General features: G+C 42.4%; 1 protein-coding gene across 5 annotated transcripts in view; it reads right to left on the bottom strand.

The window, feature by feature from the left end:
• The window catches only part of MAP3K4 (mitogen-activated protein kinase kinase kinase 4), a 144,482-nt gene that overhangs the window by 10,603 nt on the left and 117,886 nt on the right, over nt 1-15,993 (bottom strand). For all 5 annotated transcript variants that reach the window (XM_073337845.1, XM_073337847.1, XM_073337846.1 and 2 more), the window contains 3 exons: nt 15,552-15,622; nt 11,588-11,704; nt 5,902-6,061 (listed from right to left, as the gene is read on the bottom strand). In XM_073337845.1, coding sequence (XP_073193946.1) covers nt 5,902-6,061; nt 11,588-11,704; nt 15,552-15,622 — 348 coding nt within the window. The remainder of the gene's footprint in view (nt 1-5,901; nt 6,062-11,587; nt 11,705-15,551; nt 15,623-15,993) is intronic.

Raw genomic sequence — 15,993 nt, 5'->3', positions numbered from 1 at the left:
GAAAACCTTTGGATGATATTGCTTGACCTACCCTTGACTTTATCCTATCTTCAAAAGCAACAAACAGTCTAGGGGATACCCAGCGTGTTTTGGTTCTATCAAGGTACAAGTAGAGGGCTCTGGGTACATCCAAGGTGTGAAGTCTAGCTTCCCCCTACTGGTGTGTGGTTTAGGGAAGAACACAGGTAAGCGGCTTATCTGATTTAGACGAAAGTCTGAGATCGTTTTAGGTAAAAAAAATTGGATGGAGTCTTTGTCCTTGTGGAAGACAGCGTGTTTGCCATGACTGACTGCTTCTTCCCTACTCGTTGAGCTAACATGATTGCTAGTAAAAAGGCTGTGTTTACTCAAAGATGGTCTAGAGAGCATGATGCTAAGGGGGACCTATCAATCTCTAGCTAAAACTACATTGAGATCTGAGGAAGGAGGAAGCTCCTGTATTGGAGGAAAAGCATGAATTAGGCCCTTGAGGAACCCAGCTACCGTTGAGTGTGAGAATCTCACGTGGCCCTGGACTAGCTGAAACTGCTGCGAGGTGCACTCTGATATAAACAACAGATAATTCAGAGTTCTTGAAAAATAACCAATAGTCCAAAACACAGAGGATCAGATTTTCCAAAGGAGAGGCTGCTGCAGAATTGCCCAAATAGAAATCTTTTGCACTTCGCTGCATACATCGGTCTTGGGCAGACTTTTCTGCTTTGTGTTACAGACAGGCCCTGACACTATTTGTCAGTTCTCTTGGATGTAAGTGGAATTGATTATGGTGTCTGTCATAGACGTTGTGCTGGCTCCAGCAGAATCTCACTGATTGACAACCTCTCCAACATGAAGGAGCGAAGAATTCACAGAAGCTTATAGGACTTCACCAAGGGAAAGTCATGCCTGACTAATCTAATTGCCTTCTATGATGAGATAACTGGCTCTGTGGATGAAGGGAAAGCAGTGGACATGTTATTCCTTGACTTTAGCAAAGCTTTTGACATGGTCTCCCACAGTATTCTTGTCAGCAAGTTAAAGAAGTATGGGCTGGATGGATGCACTACAAGGTGGGTAGAAAGTGGGCTAGATTGTCGGGCTCAACGGGTAGTGATCAATGGCTCCATGTCTAGTTGGCAGCCGGTATCTAGCGGAGTGCCCCAAGGGTCGGTCCTCGGGCTGGTTTTGTTCAATATCTTCATTAATGATCTGGAGGATGGTGTGGATTGCACCCTCAGCAAGTTTGCGGATGACACTAAACTGGGAGGAGTGGTAGATACGCTGGAGGGTAGGGATAGGATACAGAGGGACTTAAACAAATTGGAGGATTGGGCCAAGGGAAATCTGATGAGGTTCAACAAGGACAAGTGCAGAGTCCTGCACTTAGGACGGAAGAATCCAATGCACCGCTACAGACTAGGGACCGAATGGCTAGGCAGCAGTTCTGCAGAGAAGGACCTAGGGGTTACAGTGGACGAGAAGCTGGATATGAGTCAACAGTGTGCCCATTGTTGCCAAGAAGGCCAATGGCATTTTGGGATGTATAAGTAGGGCCATTGCCAGCAGATCGAGGGACGTGATCATTCCCCTGTATTCGACATTGGTGAGGCCTCATCTGGAGTACTGTGTCCAGTTTTGGGCTCCACACTACAAGGAGGATGTGGAAAAATTGGAGAGAGTCCAGCAAAGGGCAACAAAAACGATTAGGGGTCTGGAACACATGACTTATGAGGAGAGGCTGAGGGAACTGGGATTGTTTAGTCTGCAGAAGAGAAGAATGAGGGGGATTTGATAGCTGCTTTTAACTACCTGAAAGGTGGATCCAAAGAGGATGGATCTAGACTATTCTCAGTGATAGCAGATGACAGGATAAGGAGTAATGGTCTCAAGTTGCAGTGGGGGAGATTTAAGTTGGATATTAGGAAAAACTTTTTCATTAGGAGGGTGGTGAAACACTGGAATGCGTTACCTAGGGACGTGGTGGAATCCCCTTCCTTAGAAGTTTTTAAGGTCAGGCTTGAGAAAGCCCTGGCTGGGATGATTTAGTTGGGGATTGGTCCTGCTCTGGGCAGGGGGTTGGACTAGATGACCTCCAGAGGTCCCTTCCAACTCTGATATTCTATGATTCACCTGTACAAGTTCCAAAGGGATTTCCAGAGCATCTGCCATCCTATGCAAGAAGTTCTGAAAAGCTTTATAATTGTCAGGATAGGAGGAAATACAGGAGCCACAGCTTCATCGGGCAATGAAGAAGAGACAGCAGCTGCTATCTGTTGAGGTTCATCAGATGGTCGTGGTTGTTGCTGAGGCTTAGTGTGAGGCCCTGGGGACTGATGAGGATGTTGCACACTAAGGGATCTTACTGGAGACTAGGCCTTGCCCCGAGAAAAAGCTGTTGAGGAGAGTTTCCTTGTTGCGTGTAACCCCTATGGGGTCCAATATGGCCAGGGTTGGGAGCCACAGGAGGAAGGAGAAAAGGGCAAGGGTGGGGGGGGGAGGGAGGGAATTATACCATGAGGACTGTCTTTCTATAAATCCCCTTTGCACGTGATAGTTAACGGGACCTAGAATCCCTATCAGATGTGTATGGGTTTTAAGCAGACTAAGATCTTCGGGAGTATCCAGGACAGATTCCTCTACCCTCCCTGTCAGCTTCAGAGGAGTGCTTCTGAGTACTAGTGAAGTTTTTCTAGGTGTCCCTTGGTGTGCTATAAGGAGTTCCCTCATTTGTGCCCCGGAAACACTCAGTAACAATATCAAGCCAGCAGTCAGTTCAGAGGGGTACCTTCACCCCAGATGTTAACAGTGGTGACTCAGGAAACACTGATACAGTGAGGTCACTTGGTATCGTGAATCTCTGTGCCAAGAAAGTCAGTACTGTGAGCACCACATTGGAAACAGACAGCACTAGAGTGGGAGGTGCCAAAGATGTTGGTACCGAAAATATTGGTGCCAGCACCAAAAGTCCCAGCATCAGTACTAAGAGCCCTGTTGATGCTACTGCAATTCCAGAAATGGATGCAGCTTGAAACTGTTTCTTGGTGACCAGAGTCCTTTATGCTGCCACAGGCCATATGCTATGCTTTGATAAGAATAAGTGAGGCAGCTTTAGCTGCCTCTTGTTACTCAGACCCTCGGAAGATGACCTATGCTTGCACTCTTTTGTAGAGTGGCGTGGTGCTCTCTCCCACACCTCTCAGTAGTTGATGACAAGGACCTGAGAGCAGGGAAAACAGAAGAGGTCTCTTTAGAAGGAGATACATGGGAGGTATCAACGGAGCCACAGCTCACTGGAGCACTCTTAAATGAAAACTGCTCTGTCCCTCGAGGGGCCTGTTTACCAGGATCAGAGGCAGGTCTCATCGACTTGTCAAATAAGCAAAGTTTCAGGGGAGCTTCCCCTCAGCCATCTGAGTGTGTGTTGAAAATGATCTACAGACTGAACACTTTTCAGGAATATGCCTTTTTCCCCAGACAGAAGAGGCATCTGGTATTCCCATCATCGAAGGGATTAGCTCCCTCCCAAGGGGGACAATATTTTAGAGAGGGAGATTTGGTTTCAGCCATAAGGGCTGAAGTCTAGTACCAGATATAAACACGCAAAAAAGCACCCCCAAAAACATACCTACTAATATTAATTAACTGCTGTGTATGCCAAGATATGTAGCTGTATTCAAATAAAGCTAGCCAAGTGCAAGAGATAGAGGCATTACGTGCAGTTCCATCCGGCAGCCATGTGCAGAAAGAAGGAACTGAGAAACTGCTGGCCCCACTCTGCCCTTTATATCTTCAAGTGGTGGGGAAGAGCAGGGAGGCACAAGAGCAGTCAGCGTGCAAGCATTGCTCCAAAGGACACTAGTGGCAAAAGATTCCAATACAACACCAAGAGTGGAATATATATGGACAATCACTCAAAGACGAACTGGGTGTTTATTGCTAACAGAAAGATTCACCAAAAGATGATGCCAGCTGGGCACTAGGGATCTAATACTATGGGAATGTGCTGTAGCTCAGCCTCTCCGTTATATGATTTTTCCCCCCTCTACATAAAATTAGAAGCATTTGACCACTTGATTTGTTTTATGGGGACCCTAGTAAGACAACAGAATAGAGTCTGTTTCATTGCCCTGAGTTTGAGAACATGTGTATATAACATGAGTTCGGGGGAGATGATTTACAATGTGCCATCTGGCAACCTATATAAATCCCTAATCTGATTTATCCAAGGAAATTACAGACTAGGAGTGGTGCAAAGATGCCCCCTTTGTATAGCTGACCTTCCCGCAGTCACCATGTGAGCACTACTTTAATATTAAGGATTAGGGAAGTTCAAGCACTGACCCTTATCTGATATAGCTTCAACATTTGAAGCTGGAATGTTCCCAAGGAACACTCCTGTAATACTGGACATTAGGAAGGTAAGCTAGTGGAGATCCTATTGGATGATGTAGTGATACAGCTCCCTGAATTGCTGGATAAAAGTTCTCACTTCAGTGTTTCTCTTAGACAAGAGGAAGACACCCTCCTTGTCAGCCTAGAATTGCGTCCCAACGTTAATGAAACACTGCACCGGCACTAAAGGAATCTTGACCCTGTTCATGAGGCCCAGTTTCTGTAACAGGCCTTGGGTTTTGTCACAGCTAACCTGGTCTTCCACGAGGGAGCAACCTTCTACTAAATAGTTATCTAAACAAGAAATGATCACCATAGATATGGGGTTATGGGGAATACAGAGCTGAGTTCACACCTGGACAAAAAGCCTTGGCCAGCAGGGAAAACAGGAAAGGAAAGAATGCTAGGGGAGGGTAGTGGAGGAGAGGAGAGAGCAATTATCTCCTAAAAAAAGCCAAAGCCAACTCAAGAGTGGCCTACCTGGGTGGAAGGCCTCTGGGTCATGGACAGTTCTTTCCCAGCTGAGGAGCACGAGGCCAAAGGACCAAGAGCAACTGGGAATCTCCTAGACTGCTGCGATGATTCAGAACCCTGCGAGCAAGAGGGACATAGAAACCCAGCATGGTTGGGTTGCATTGCCTTGTTGTAAACTGAGCATTTACAGGGAATAATTTGTGTGAATTTTTTTCCTTTCCTTCTCTGGTTTCTCTACCATTGCTGAGGAAGACAAATCACACTAAACAAAAATAGAACAGCTAGACTAGGAGAATGTTTTGAAAGGAGCAGGAGACAAGAAGCCGTGCTATTGATCATGTGGGAAAAGGAGTTAAACTGGAGATAGAGGAGGTTTCTATGAGCATGACAAAGAATTCTGCAGTTTTTGTAGCTCCAGCCTGTTCATTGTAAGAGACGGCTGAGAGCGAAATGTGTGTAGACTAACAAACATCAGAGAACCATTGGATAGGACTAATTTTAAACCTATTTGTTTTCATAATCTCTCTAACATAAAACAACAGCCTTTCACCACTATGATGACTCTATCATCCCTTTGAAATCCTACAATCCTTGGGCCCTGAGAACCACAGAGAAAATATTATGATCAAATTATCTTTTTGATACTCTTCAACTCCCAGAGAATTCCATCATTTCTTGAAAAGCCCAGAATAAAAATATACCAGATAAGTTACAGTAATACTAGTGTTAGAAGTGTAAGGACCAAATTCTGTCCCTGGATGGAGCCACAGGGCTCCAGTGAACTTAAAGGAAGTTGCATAAGTGCACCCAGGGGCAGAATTTGTCCCTAATTTTGCAACCCTGTGTGCCAACATTTCAAGCTCAATGCGTTAAATAAAAGTGAATAGCCAGTAATGCAAGCTTATCAACTGTCCAGTGCTAGGGCAGGGCATGTTAACATAATTACTGCTCTAGAGCAGAGAACTTGCCTTAAATCCCCACAGATGCTTTAGGCAATACCTTACTTACAACACCGTAAAGCAACATTACCTTAACTTTTTTTAAAAAACAATTTACCTTTAATGTCCCGATGAACTATACCATGTTCATGTAGTACATTGATAGCAATCGTGATTTGCTTCGTGTAGAGCCTAATGACATGTTCCTGAAGGCCCAGTCTTGACACCTCTTCCAGAGTGCCCTCATCACAGTACTCCATGAAGATATACATTTCTTCCTGTTGTGGGAACCAAATTAGATTTCTTTGATGTCTGTGCTGGTTTTATTTCTAATCTTAATTTCTTTTCAAATTTTAATGTTTACCCGTAGCCCCCTCCCACTTCCTTGCTATTTGTGAAACAGGGTCACAAGAACTGCCATACTGGGTCAGACGAATGGTCCACCTAGCCCAGTATCCTGTCTTCTGACAGTAGCCAGTGCAAGATGCTTCAGAGGTAGTGAACAGAATGGAGCAGTTTATTGAGTGATCTATCTCCATCGTCCAGATCCAGCTTCTAGCAGTCAGATGGTTAGGGACATCCAGAGCACAGGGCTGCATCCCTGACCATTGTGGCCAATAGCCATTGATGGATCTATCCTCCATGAACTTATCTAATTTTTTTTTAACCCAGTCATACTTTCAGCCTTCATAACATCCCCAGCAATGAGTTCCACAGATTGATTGCACATTGTGTGATGAAGTACTTCCTTTTGTTTGTTTTAAACCTGCTGCCTATTAATTTCTTTGAGTAATCCATGGTTCTTGTGTCATGTGAAGGAGTAAATGCTTCCCTGTTCACTTTCTCCAAACAAATCAAGATTTTATAGACCTCTGTTAAATCTCCCCTCTATTCCAAGCCGAACAGTGCCAGTCTTTTAAATCTCTCCCCATATGGAAGCTGCTCCATGCCCCTAATCATTTTTGTAGTTTTTCCAATATCTAATCTTTTTTGAGATGGGATGACCAGAACTCCACTCAATATTCAAGGTGTGGCCATACCACGGATTAATACTGTGGGTTTATATTTTCTGTTTTATCTATTCATCCATTTCCTAATGGTTCCTAACATTCTGTTAGCTTTTCTGACTGCCGCTGCATATTTAGTGGATGTTTTCAGAGAACCGTCCACAATGACTCCAAGATCACTTTCTTGAGTGTAACAGCTACTTTAGACCCCATCATTTTGTATGTATAGTTGGGATGATGTTTTCCAATGTGCATTACTTTGCATTTATCAACACTGAATTTCATCTGTCATTTTGTTGCACAGTCACACAGTTTTGTGAGATCCCTTTGTAACTCTTTGAAGCCTGCTTTGGAGTTAACTATCCGAGTAATATTGTATTATCTGCAAACTTTGCCATCTCATTGTTTACCCTTTTTCCAAATCATTTATGAATATGCTGAATGACACTGCTCCCAGGACAGATCCTTGGGAGACCCCATTACTTACCTCTCTTCACTATGAAAACTGACCATTTATTCCTACCTTTTGTTTCCTATCTTTTAACCAGTTACCAATCTATGAAAGGACCTTCCCTCTTTTCCCATGACAGCTTACTTTGCTTACGACCCTTTGGTGAGGGACCATGTCAAAGGCTTTCTGAAAATCTAAGTACATTATATCCACTGGATCCCCCTGGTCTACTTGCTTGTTCACCCCCTCAAAGAATTCTAGTAGATTGGTGAGGCATGATTTCCCTTTAAAAAAAGCTCTGTTGACTCTTCCCCAACATATTGTGTTCGTCTATGTGTCTGATCATTCTGTTCTTTACTATAGTTTCAACCAATTTGCCTGGTACTGAAAGTGGGTTTACTGGCCTATAATTGCCAGGATTGCCTCTGAAGACTTTTTCAAAAATCTGTGTCTCATTAGCTATCCTCTAGTCATCTGGTACAGAGGCTGACTTAAGCAAGAGTTTACATACCACAGTTAGTAGTTCTACAATTTCATATTTGAGTTCCTTCAGAACTCTTGAGTGAATACCATATAGCCCTGGTGACTTATTACTGTTGAATTTATTCCAAACCCTCCTCTACTAACATCTGAGACAGTTCCTCAGAATTCTCACATAAAAAGAATGGCTCAGATGTGGGCATCTGCCTCACATCCTCTGCAGTGAAAATTGATGCAAAGAATTTATTTAGCTTCTCTGCAATGGCCTTATTTTCTTCCCTGCATATGTCTACAATGCAATTAGACTTGGGCTTGCGGAGCTTGGGCAATTGTTTATTTGCAATGTAGACTTCTGGGGTTTCTAGAATCCTGCGAGGTGGGAGTATCCCAAGCCTGGAATTCTGCACTGCAATTAAACAGCCCTGCAGACTGAGCCCCGCAAGCCTGAGTAGGCTGGCACAGGCTAGTGCAGGTTTTTATCTGCAGTGTACACATACCCCCTTGAGTGTTCTTTTAGCACCTCAATCATCCAGTGGCCCCACTGATTGTTTGGCAGGCTTCCTGCTTCTAATGTGCTTACATTTTCTGCTGTTAGTTTTTGTGTCTTTTGCTAGTTGCTCTTCAAATTCTTGTTTGGCCTGCCTAATTATACTTTTATACTTGACTTGCCAGAATTTACGCTCCTTTCTATTTTTGTCAGTAGTATTTGACTTTCAATTTTTAAAGGATGCCTTTTACTTTGTTGTTTAGCTGTGGCCGTGTCTTTTTTAGTCCTCTTGCTGTTTTTTTTAAATTTGGGGTATATATATAGTTTGAGCCTCTATTATGATGTTTTTTAAAAGTTTCCATGTAGCTTGCAAGCATTTCATTCTGATGACTGTTACTTTTAATTTCCATTTTACTAGCCTCTTCATTTTTGTGTAGGGTTCCCCCTTTTGAAATTAAATGGTACTGTGGTGGATATCTTTGGTATTTTTCCCTCCTACAACAATATTCAATTTAATTAAATTATGGTCGCTATTATCAAGTGGTTCAGCTATATTCACCTCCTGAACTAGATCCTGTGTGCCGCTTAGGACTAAATCAAGAACTGCCTCTCCCCTTTTGCGTTCCAGGACTAGCTGCCCCAAGAAGTCATTAATGGTGTCTAGAAATTTTATCTCTGCAACCTATCCTGTGATGACATGCACCCAAGTCAATATGAGAATAATTGAAATTCCCCCTTTATTATGGGGTTTTCTGGTTTGGTAGCCTCTAATCTCCCTGATTATTTCACAATCACCATCCTGGTCAAGTGGTTGGTAGGATATTGCTACTACTATACTCTTACTGTTCAAACATGGAATTTCTATCCACAGAGATTCTGTGGTACTGTTTGTTTCATTTAAGATTTTTATTATATGTAGCTTTATGCTTTCTTTCACCTATAGTGCAACTCCCCCACCAACGTGACCTATTCTGTCATTCCTATATATTTTATACTCTGGTATTACTGGCTAACAGATTATCATTCTTCCACTAAGTTTATGGGATGCCTGTTATATCAATATCCTCCTTTAATAGCAGGCACTCAACTTCACCCATCTTAGTATTTAGACTTCTTGTATTTGTATACAAGCACTTATAAAATTGTCAATATTGTTTGCCTTCTGAATGGGACTCTTTCATTTCACGGTTTCTCTTCAGTTCCTACCTGTGCTTTTTCAACTTCTAGCCACTCCTCTTCAGAAGATAGGCGTATCCCCTTTAATAATTCCTCCCCTAAGGGATAGGTGTGTCTTAATCATGTGCTCCTTCGCATTTGTCAGCTCTCCCTCAGTTTAAAAACTCCTCTACAACCTTTTTAATTTTACATACCAGCAGTCTGATTCTGTTTTGGTTTAGGTGGAGCCCATCCTTGCTGTATAGGCTCCTCCTTTCCCAAAAGGTTCCCCAGTTGCTCCTGGGTTCCTCCTCCAAACACCATTGTCTCACCTATGCACTGAGACCCTGCAGTTTGCTTGTCTAACTGGCCCTGCACATGGAACTGGAAGCATTTCAGAGAATGTTACCATGGAGGTCCTGGACTTTAATCGCTTACCTAGCAGCTTAAATTTGGCCTCCAGGACCTCTCTCCTACCTTTCCCTGTGTCACTGGTACCTTCATGAACTGTGACCACCAGCTCCTCCGCAGCTCTGCACATAGGTCTATCTAGATTTCTTTAGAGGTCCACAGCCTTCGCACCTGGCAGGCCATTTGCCATGCAGTTCTCCCGGTCATCACAAACCCAGCTATCTTCATTTCTAAAAATCAAACTCCCAACTACTATTACCTGTTTCTTCCTAATAACTGAGGTTCCCTCTCCCAGAGAGGTATCCTCAGTGCGAGAGGATACCGTGACATCATCTGGAAGGATGGTCCCAACTATGGGATCATTTCTCTGCACTCCAGCTTGAGATTCTTCTTCCACCTCAACAGCACAGAGGCTGTCAGACTGGGGATGGGACTTCACTACTGTGTCCTGGAAAGTCTCATTTCTGTACCTCTGTCTTCTTTAGCTCCTCCAGTTCAACCACTCTCTCAAGAGCCCATACTTGGTCCCTGAGGGACATGAGTTGCCATCGGCCCACAAGGCAGTAATTATACATGCTGCATTCTATGCAATAAACCAGATAGCCCCCCTGCTGCTGGACTTCTGCCTGCATTATTTTTACACTGGCAGGGTTATTTATTTATTTGTTTGTTTTTTGAGAGGGGTCAGTTTCAATTGGGATAACCTGGACAACCAGGCCTTCATGCAAATTTCATTGTACTTTTCTAAGATTACAGACTGAACATCTGTATCATAGAATCATAAAAATGAAAGGCTGGAAGGGACCTCAAGAGTCCATCCCCTGTCATTGAAGCAGGGCCATGTATACCTAGACCATCCTTGACACATGTCGGTCTAACCAGTTCTTAAATACCTCCACTGATGGGGATTCCACAATCCCACTCAGTAACCGATTCCAGTACTTCACTATCCTTGGAGTCAGAAAGTTTTCCCTAATATCTAACCTCATCCCTTGCTGCAAATGAGTTTTACATTCTCTTTCATATATGCATAAGATCTCCCATGCATGTAATTCTGTAACTATAAAGTTAGTTGTGACACCAAATACTACAAGTTATAGATGAGGGGTTCTTGGTATCGCCCAAATAGCAAGTAGAGCACTTTGTAATACTAGAATAAGATAATATACTTACAATGTTTCCATAGCTTAAGAACTACAGTCACATTTTAAAAAGAAAATTTTGTAAACTAGCAAGTAGTAAACAAGATTAGTAATTTTATCCCCTCTTTTGCCGGTTCTGCTATGATGGAATGTTTCAATTGCTCTGTGGGCCAGCTTCCAGTTTCTGCACCTCTACTAAGGATGTCTCAGTTCTCTAACTCCTCACTATTTTGCAGTTTTAGTTTCTCATGAAAAGATGCTGAAAAGTCTGTGGTATGGTCACTATAGGTAACAAATGTTAGCTGTTTGAAAATGTTGTCTTTTTTGAAGTGTTTACATACCTAATTTGCACATGAAGATTTCACACAAGCTAACATGCTTTTGGGGGGTGGGCAGGAGTGCTAAGACACTTGTGTGTCCTTTGCTGTTACTAGTAGGGTGGGTTTTAGTGCTTTGATGTCTAACAGCTTTCTACAACTTACGTTTCAGGAAGAATTCTAGAGTCAGGGAAGACAGAAATGATGCAGTTCATAGAGATTTCCTGGATAATTAGGCAAAATTACAGTTCTCAGAAATGAGATAACTTGTGGTGTAGAACACACGACTCCATTTCTGAACTCTTAAAGGTTCTCTCCTAACTTATGAAAATCCAGTGATGAACGTTTGCTTACCCTGTGGAGCTCCACACCAAAGTAACGAACCAGATTAGGGTGCTTGATCCCTTCAAAAATTTTCAGTTCATCTGCAGTTTCTTTGATGGTTTTGTGATCGTTCGGTTGAAATCTTATCTGCAAAAGTGATTATTTTTCATTATTGCTGCTATTAACGTAAGTGTGAAATAGAAAAACAACCAAGAGAGGAATAGCTAAGAAGCCATCTACAGACGTCTTTTGATATTTCTGGGAAAAGATTTGGGGATATGATGATTTATAGACATCTATTGGAATAGGGTGTTGTCACTTAAAAAAACCAACAAAAAAAAACCCAAGACCTTTGCTCTAAGGAGCTTGCAACCTGACTCAGACAGATATGATCTAGAACACAACAGGTTAAATACAAGAAGGCCTTGAAACAACACCGGCGAGATCAGTGTACAAAGGCTTCATGAAGAAGCAGGCTGCCAAGAGGGATTTGGAAGAGGAGTTTCCTTCATATCATAGAATATCAGGGTTCGAAGGGACCTCAGGAGGTCATCTAGTCCAACCTCTTCCTCAAAGCAGGACCAATCCCCAACTAAATCATCCCAGCCAGGGCTTTCTCAAGCCTGACCTTAAAAACCTCAAAGGAAGGAGATTCCACCACCTCCCTAGGTAACGCATTCCAGTGTTTCACCACCCTCCTAGTGAAAAAGTTTTTCCTAATATCCAACCTAAATCTCCCCCACTGCAACTTGAGACCATTACTCCTTGTTCTGTCATCAGCTACCACTGAGAACAGTCTAGATCCATCCTCTTTGGAACCCCCTTTCAAGTAGCTGAAAGCAGCTATCAAATCCCCCCTCATTCTTCTCTTCTGCAGACTAAACAATCCCAGTTCCCTCAGCCTCTCCTCATAAGTCATGTGTTCCAGGCCCCTAATCATTTTTGTTGCCCTCCGCTGGACTCTCTCCAATTTTTCCACATCCTTCTTGTAGTGTGGGGCCCAAAACTGGACACAGTATTCCAGATGAGGCCTCACCAGTGTCGAATAGAGGGGAACGATCACGTCCCTCGATCTGCTGGCAATGCCCCTACCTACACATCCCAAAATGCCATTGGCCTTCTTGGCAACAAGAGCACACTGTTGACTCATATCCAGCTTCCCGTCCACTATAACCCCTAGGTCCTTTTCTGCAGAACTGCTGCCGAGCCATTCGGTCCCTAGTCTGTAGCGGTGCATTGGATTCTTCCGTCCTAAGTGCAGGACTCTGCACTTGTCCTTGTTGAACCTCATCAGATTTCTTTTGGCCCAATCCTCCAATTTGTTTAAGTCCCTCTGTATCCTATCCCTACCCTCCAGCGTATCTACCTCTCCTCCCAGTTTAGTGTCATCCGCAAACTTGCTGAGGGTGCAATCCACACCATCCTCCAGATCATTTATGAAGATATTGAACAAAACCGGTCCCAGGACCAACCCTTGGGGCACTCCACTTGATACCGGCTGCCAACTAGACATGGAGCCATTGATCACTACCCAGTGAGCCCGACAATCTAGCCAACTTTCTATCTTCCTTATAATCCATTCATCCAGCCCATACTACTTTAACTTGCTGGCAAGAATACTGTGGGAGACCGTGCCAAAAGCTTTGCTAAAGTCAAGGAACAACACGTCCACTGCTTTCCCCTCATCCACAGAGCCAGTTATCTTGTCATAGTAGGCAATTAGATTAGTCAGGCATGACTTGCCCTTGGTGAATCCATGCTGACTGTTCCTGATCACTTTCCTCTCCTCTAAGTGCTTCAGAATTGATTCCTTGAGGACCTGCTCCATGATTTTTCCAGGGACTGAGGTGAGGCTGACTGGCCTGTAGTTCCCAGGATCCTCCTTCTTCCCTTTTTTATAGATGGGCACTACATTAGCCTTTTTCCAATCGTCCGGGACTTCCCCCCATTGCCATGACTTTTCAAAGATAAGGGCCAATGGCTCTGCAATCACATCCGGCAACTCCTTTAGCACTCTCGGATGCAGCACATCCAGCCCCATGGACTTGTGCTCGTCCAGCTTTTCTAAATAGTCCCGAACCACTTCTGCCTTCACAGAGGGCTGGTCACCTCCTCCCCGTGCTGCCCAGTGCAGCAGTCTGGGAGCTGACCTTGTTCATGAAGACAGAGGCAAAAAAACCATAGAGTACATTAGCTTTTTCCACATCCTCTGTCACTAGGTTGCCTCCCTCATTCAGTAAGGAATTAACACTTTCCTTGACTTTCTTCTTGTTGCTAACATACCTCAAGAAACCCTTCTTGTTACTCTTAACATCTCTTGTTAGCTGCAACTCCAGGTGTGATTCATGTGCACAGTTTAGCTGAGGCTTTTCCAAGAGTAAGATGTGGAATGGAAGGAGGCACAGAGTCAGGAGGCTTTGACTAAAAGAGCAGTTTTCATTAATATCCCAATGATGCCTTGTCATGGATTTTTCTTTTTTTTTTTGCTAATACAAATTAGCAAAAAAATTTCTTCTGAAAAAGTGATTTCCTCTTTTCCTAGTCAACATATGACTAAGTCAAACAAAACGCTTAGTAAAAATTACTTTTATTGTGTGGTCAGAGATCAGAAAAAACTTAATACACCAAGTTAGTGACAACCTTAAGAAAAAGTAAAGGTACATAGTGTTGCAAGGACATTATGATTGGTTGCTTCCGTATAACAATTTCAGAACATGAGGTTTCATACTTTGGTAAACAGTGATAAACTTAATTATAAAAAGGTAATAACAGTGACAAAGAAAGTTCATATACTTTTCTTTGTCAAATACTTCTCTCAAGTTTCAAAATTATGAAGGTACGATGTGTATTTGTAAACAAGCACTCCCCATCATTTTTGCTGATGTTAGTGATATTTGAGATATCTATTCTAACCCTTATTTCAGTGGTTTATGAAGCTTTGCTAATAATATATTTTGGACTGAAGTTTCAAAAGTTTCTCCTTTACTCAGAAAGGCTTTCTTTTTTAAAGTCTGAAGAAACACATAGACGGAAAAAACATTGTTTTTCAATCAGTATTAAAAAAACAAAACCAAAAAAACCTCTGAACCTTTTTTATACTCAAGGAGACTCTGTACTGAAAAGTTCAAACATAGCTTGTACATAAATCCCCAATGAGGAATGAATATTTTGAAAACAATTGGTGAGGAATAAGATTCTAAGTGCTAGAAAACAGCATAAGGAAAATAATATACCGGTACTAAATATTTAACCCATCAATGTGAGGTCCATCAGCAAGCGTGAGTCTCTCTTGCACTAACTGTAGTCTTTGCTCAATGCACTCTCTTGAATGAATATATCAGTTGATATCTAGAAAAATTAAATAATTACACCTAAGGCTAAGAGGGACAGGGAGAGCTCCTGATGGGAAAAAGATAACCTCCTCTTAAACAACATCAGGGTGAACTTCTGGGAGTCAGTGTTACAAGCTCAGTGGATGAATACTGGAATAGGAACAATAGAAACAGGGCCTAATTCCACCCTTTTATACAAATGTTCGACAACAGCATTGTACATGTAAATCTGGGGACAGAATTTGGCCCCAAACCTGTAATTTCATTAGTGTCATGTGGCTGTCAGCGGAATTGCTGGAAGCCAGTCACACCAAGGCAACCTTCCAAATGTAAGTATAAGGATGAATGCAAAAAAACTAAAAAGACTGGTAAATATCTTATCAAGCAAAATGTAATATAAAACAGACAGAAGGTTTCAATTCATACATAGATTTACTTATGTATATACTGATAATTTAGGACTAACCTGGACTTTACAGAAAAGTTCTATGACAGCCTATCTGAAGTAGGAACTCTCCTTCCCATTTCCTCTGCTCTACCCATCTGTCAACAATGCACTGACAAGGAGACCTGCCAACTAAACTTATGCATACATGGTTATAGAAACAGCATATGCATCATTAAAATTAAATAGCAGTGGCACTTGTAGGTAATGTACTCACTTCTTTCATGGCCATCAGTTCACCAGTGTCAACACTGATACACGTATAGACTTTCCCATACTGGCCTTCACCTATAGAAGTACAATAAAAACAATTAACAGCTCAAACACACTTCTCAGCCTGGCAGATTTTCTTCCTTGATTTCCTTTTTTATTTCAAAAATATTTCAACTTGTAATGCTTGTTCAACATAATAAAGCAATTATAATCCTATGTTCAAGTTGATTAAAAGATACGCATATTAACTCTATGCTTTATCGGGAGTAGAACCTTCTCATGATTATGCAGTAATAGTCTGAGACATATACAGTCAGAATCAGTGGGGAAATAATCATCTCTCTCAAGTGTGGCCAATAGCGACTACATCAGTAAGTGAAACTAGTCTACTGAAGTTAGTGCCAACATGTGTTGCACTTAACCTCGCAATCTTTCCATGTGCAGAA

This window comes from Lepidochelys kempii, chromosome 3, assembly GCF_965140265.1.
Source record: "Lepidochelys kempii isolate rLepKem1 chromosome 3, rLepKem1.hap2, whole genome shotgun sequence".
In the NCBI taxonomy this organism is placed as follows: domain Eukaryota; kingdom Metazoa; phylum Chordata; order Testudines; family Cheloniidae; genus Lepidochelys; species Lepidochelys kempii.
The sequence above is the reverse complement of the archived record's forward strand: the minus strand, read 5'-3'. Positions and strand labels throughout refer to the sequence as shown.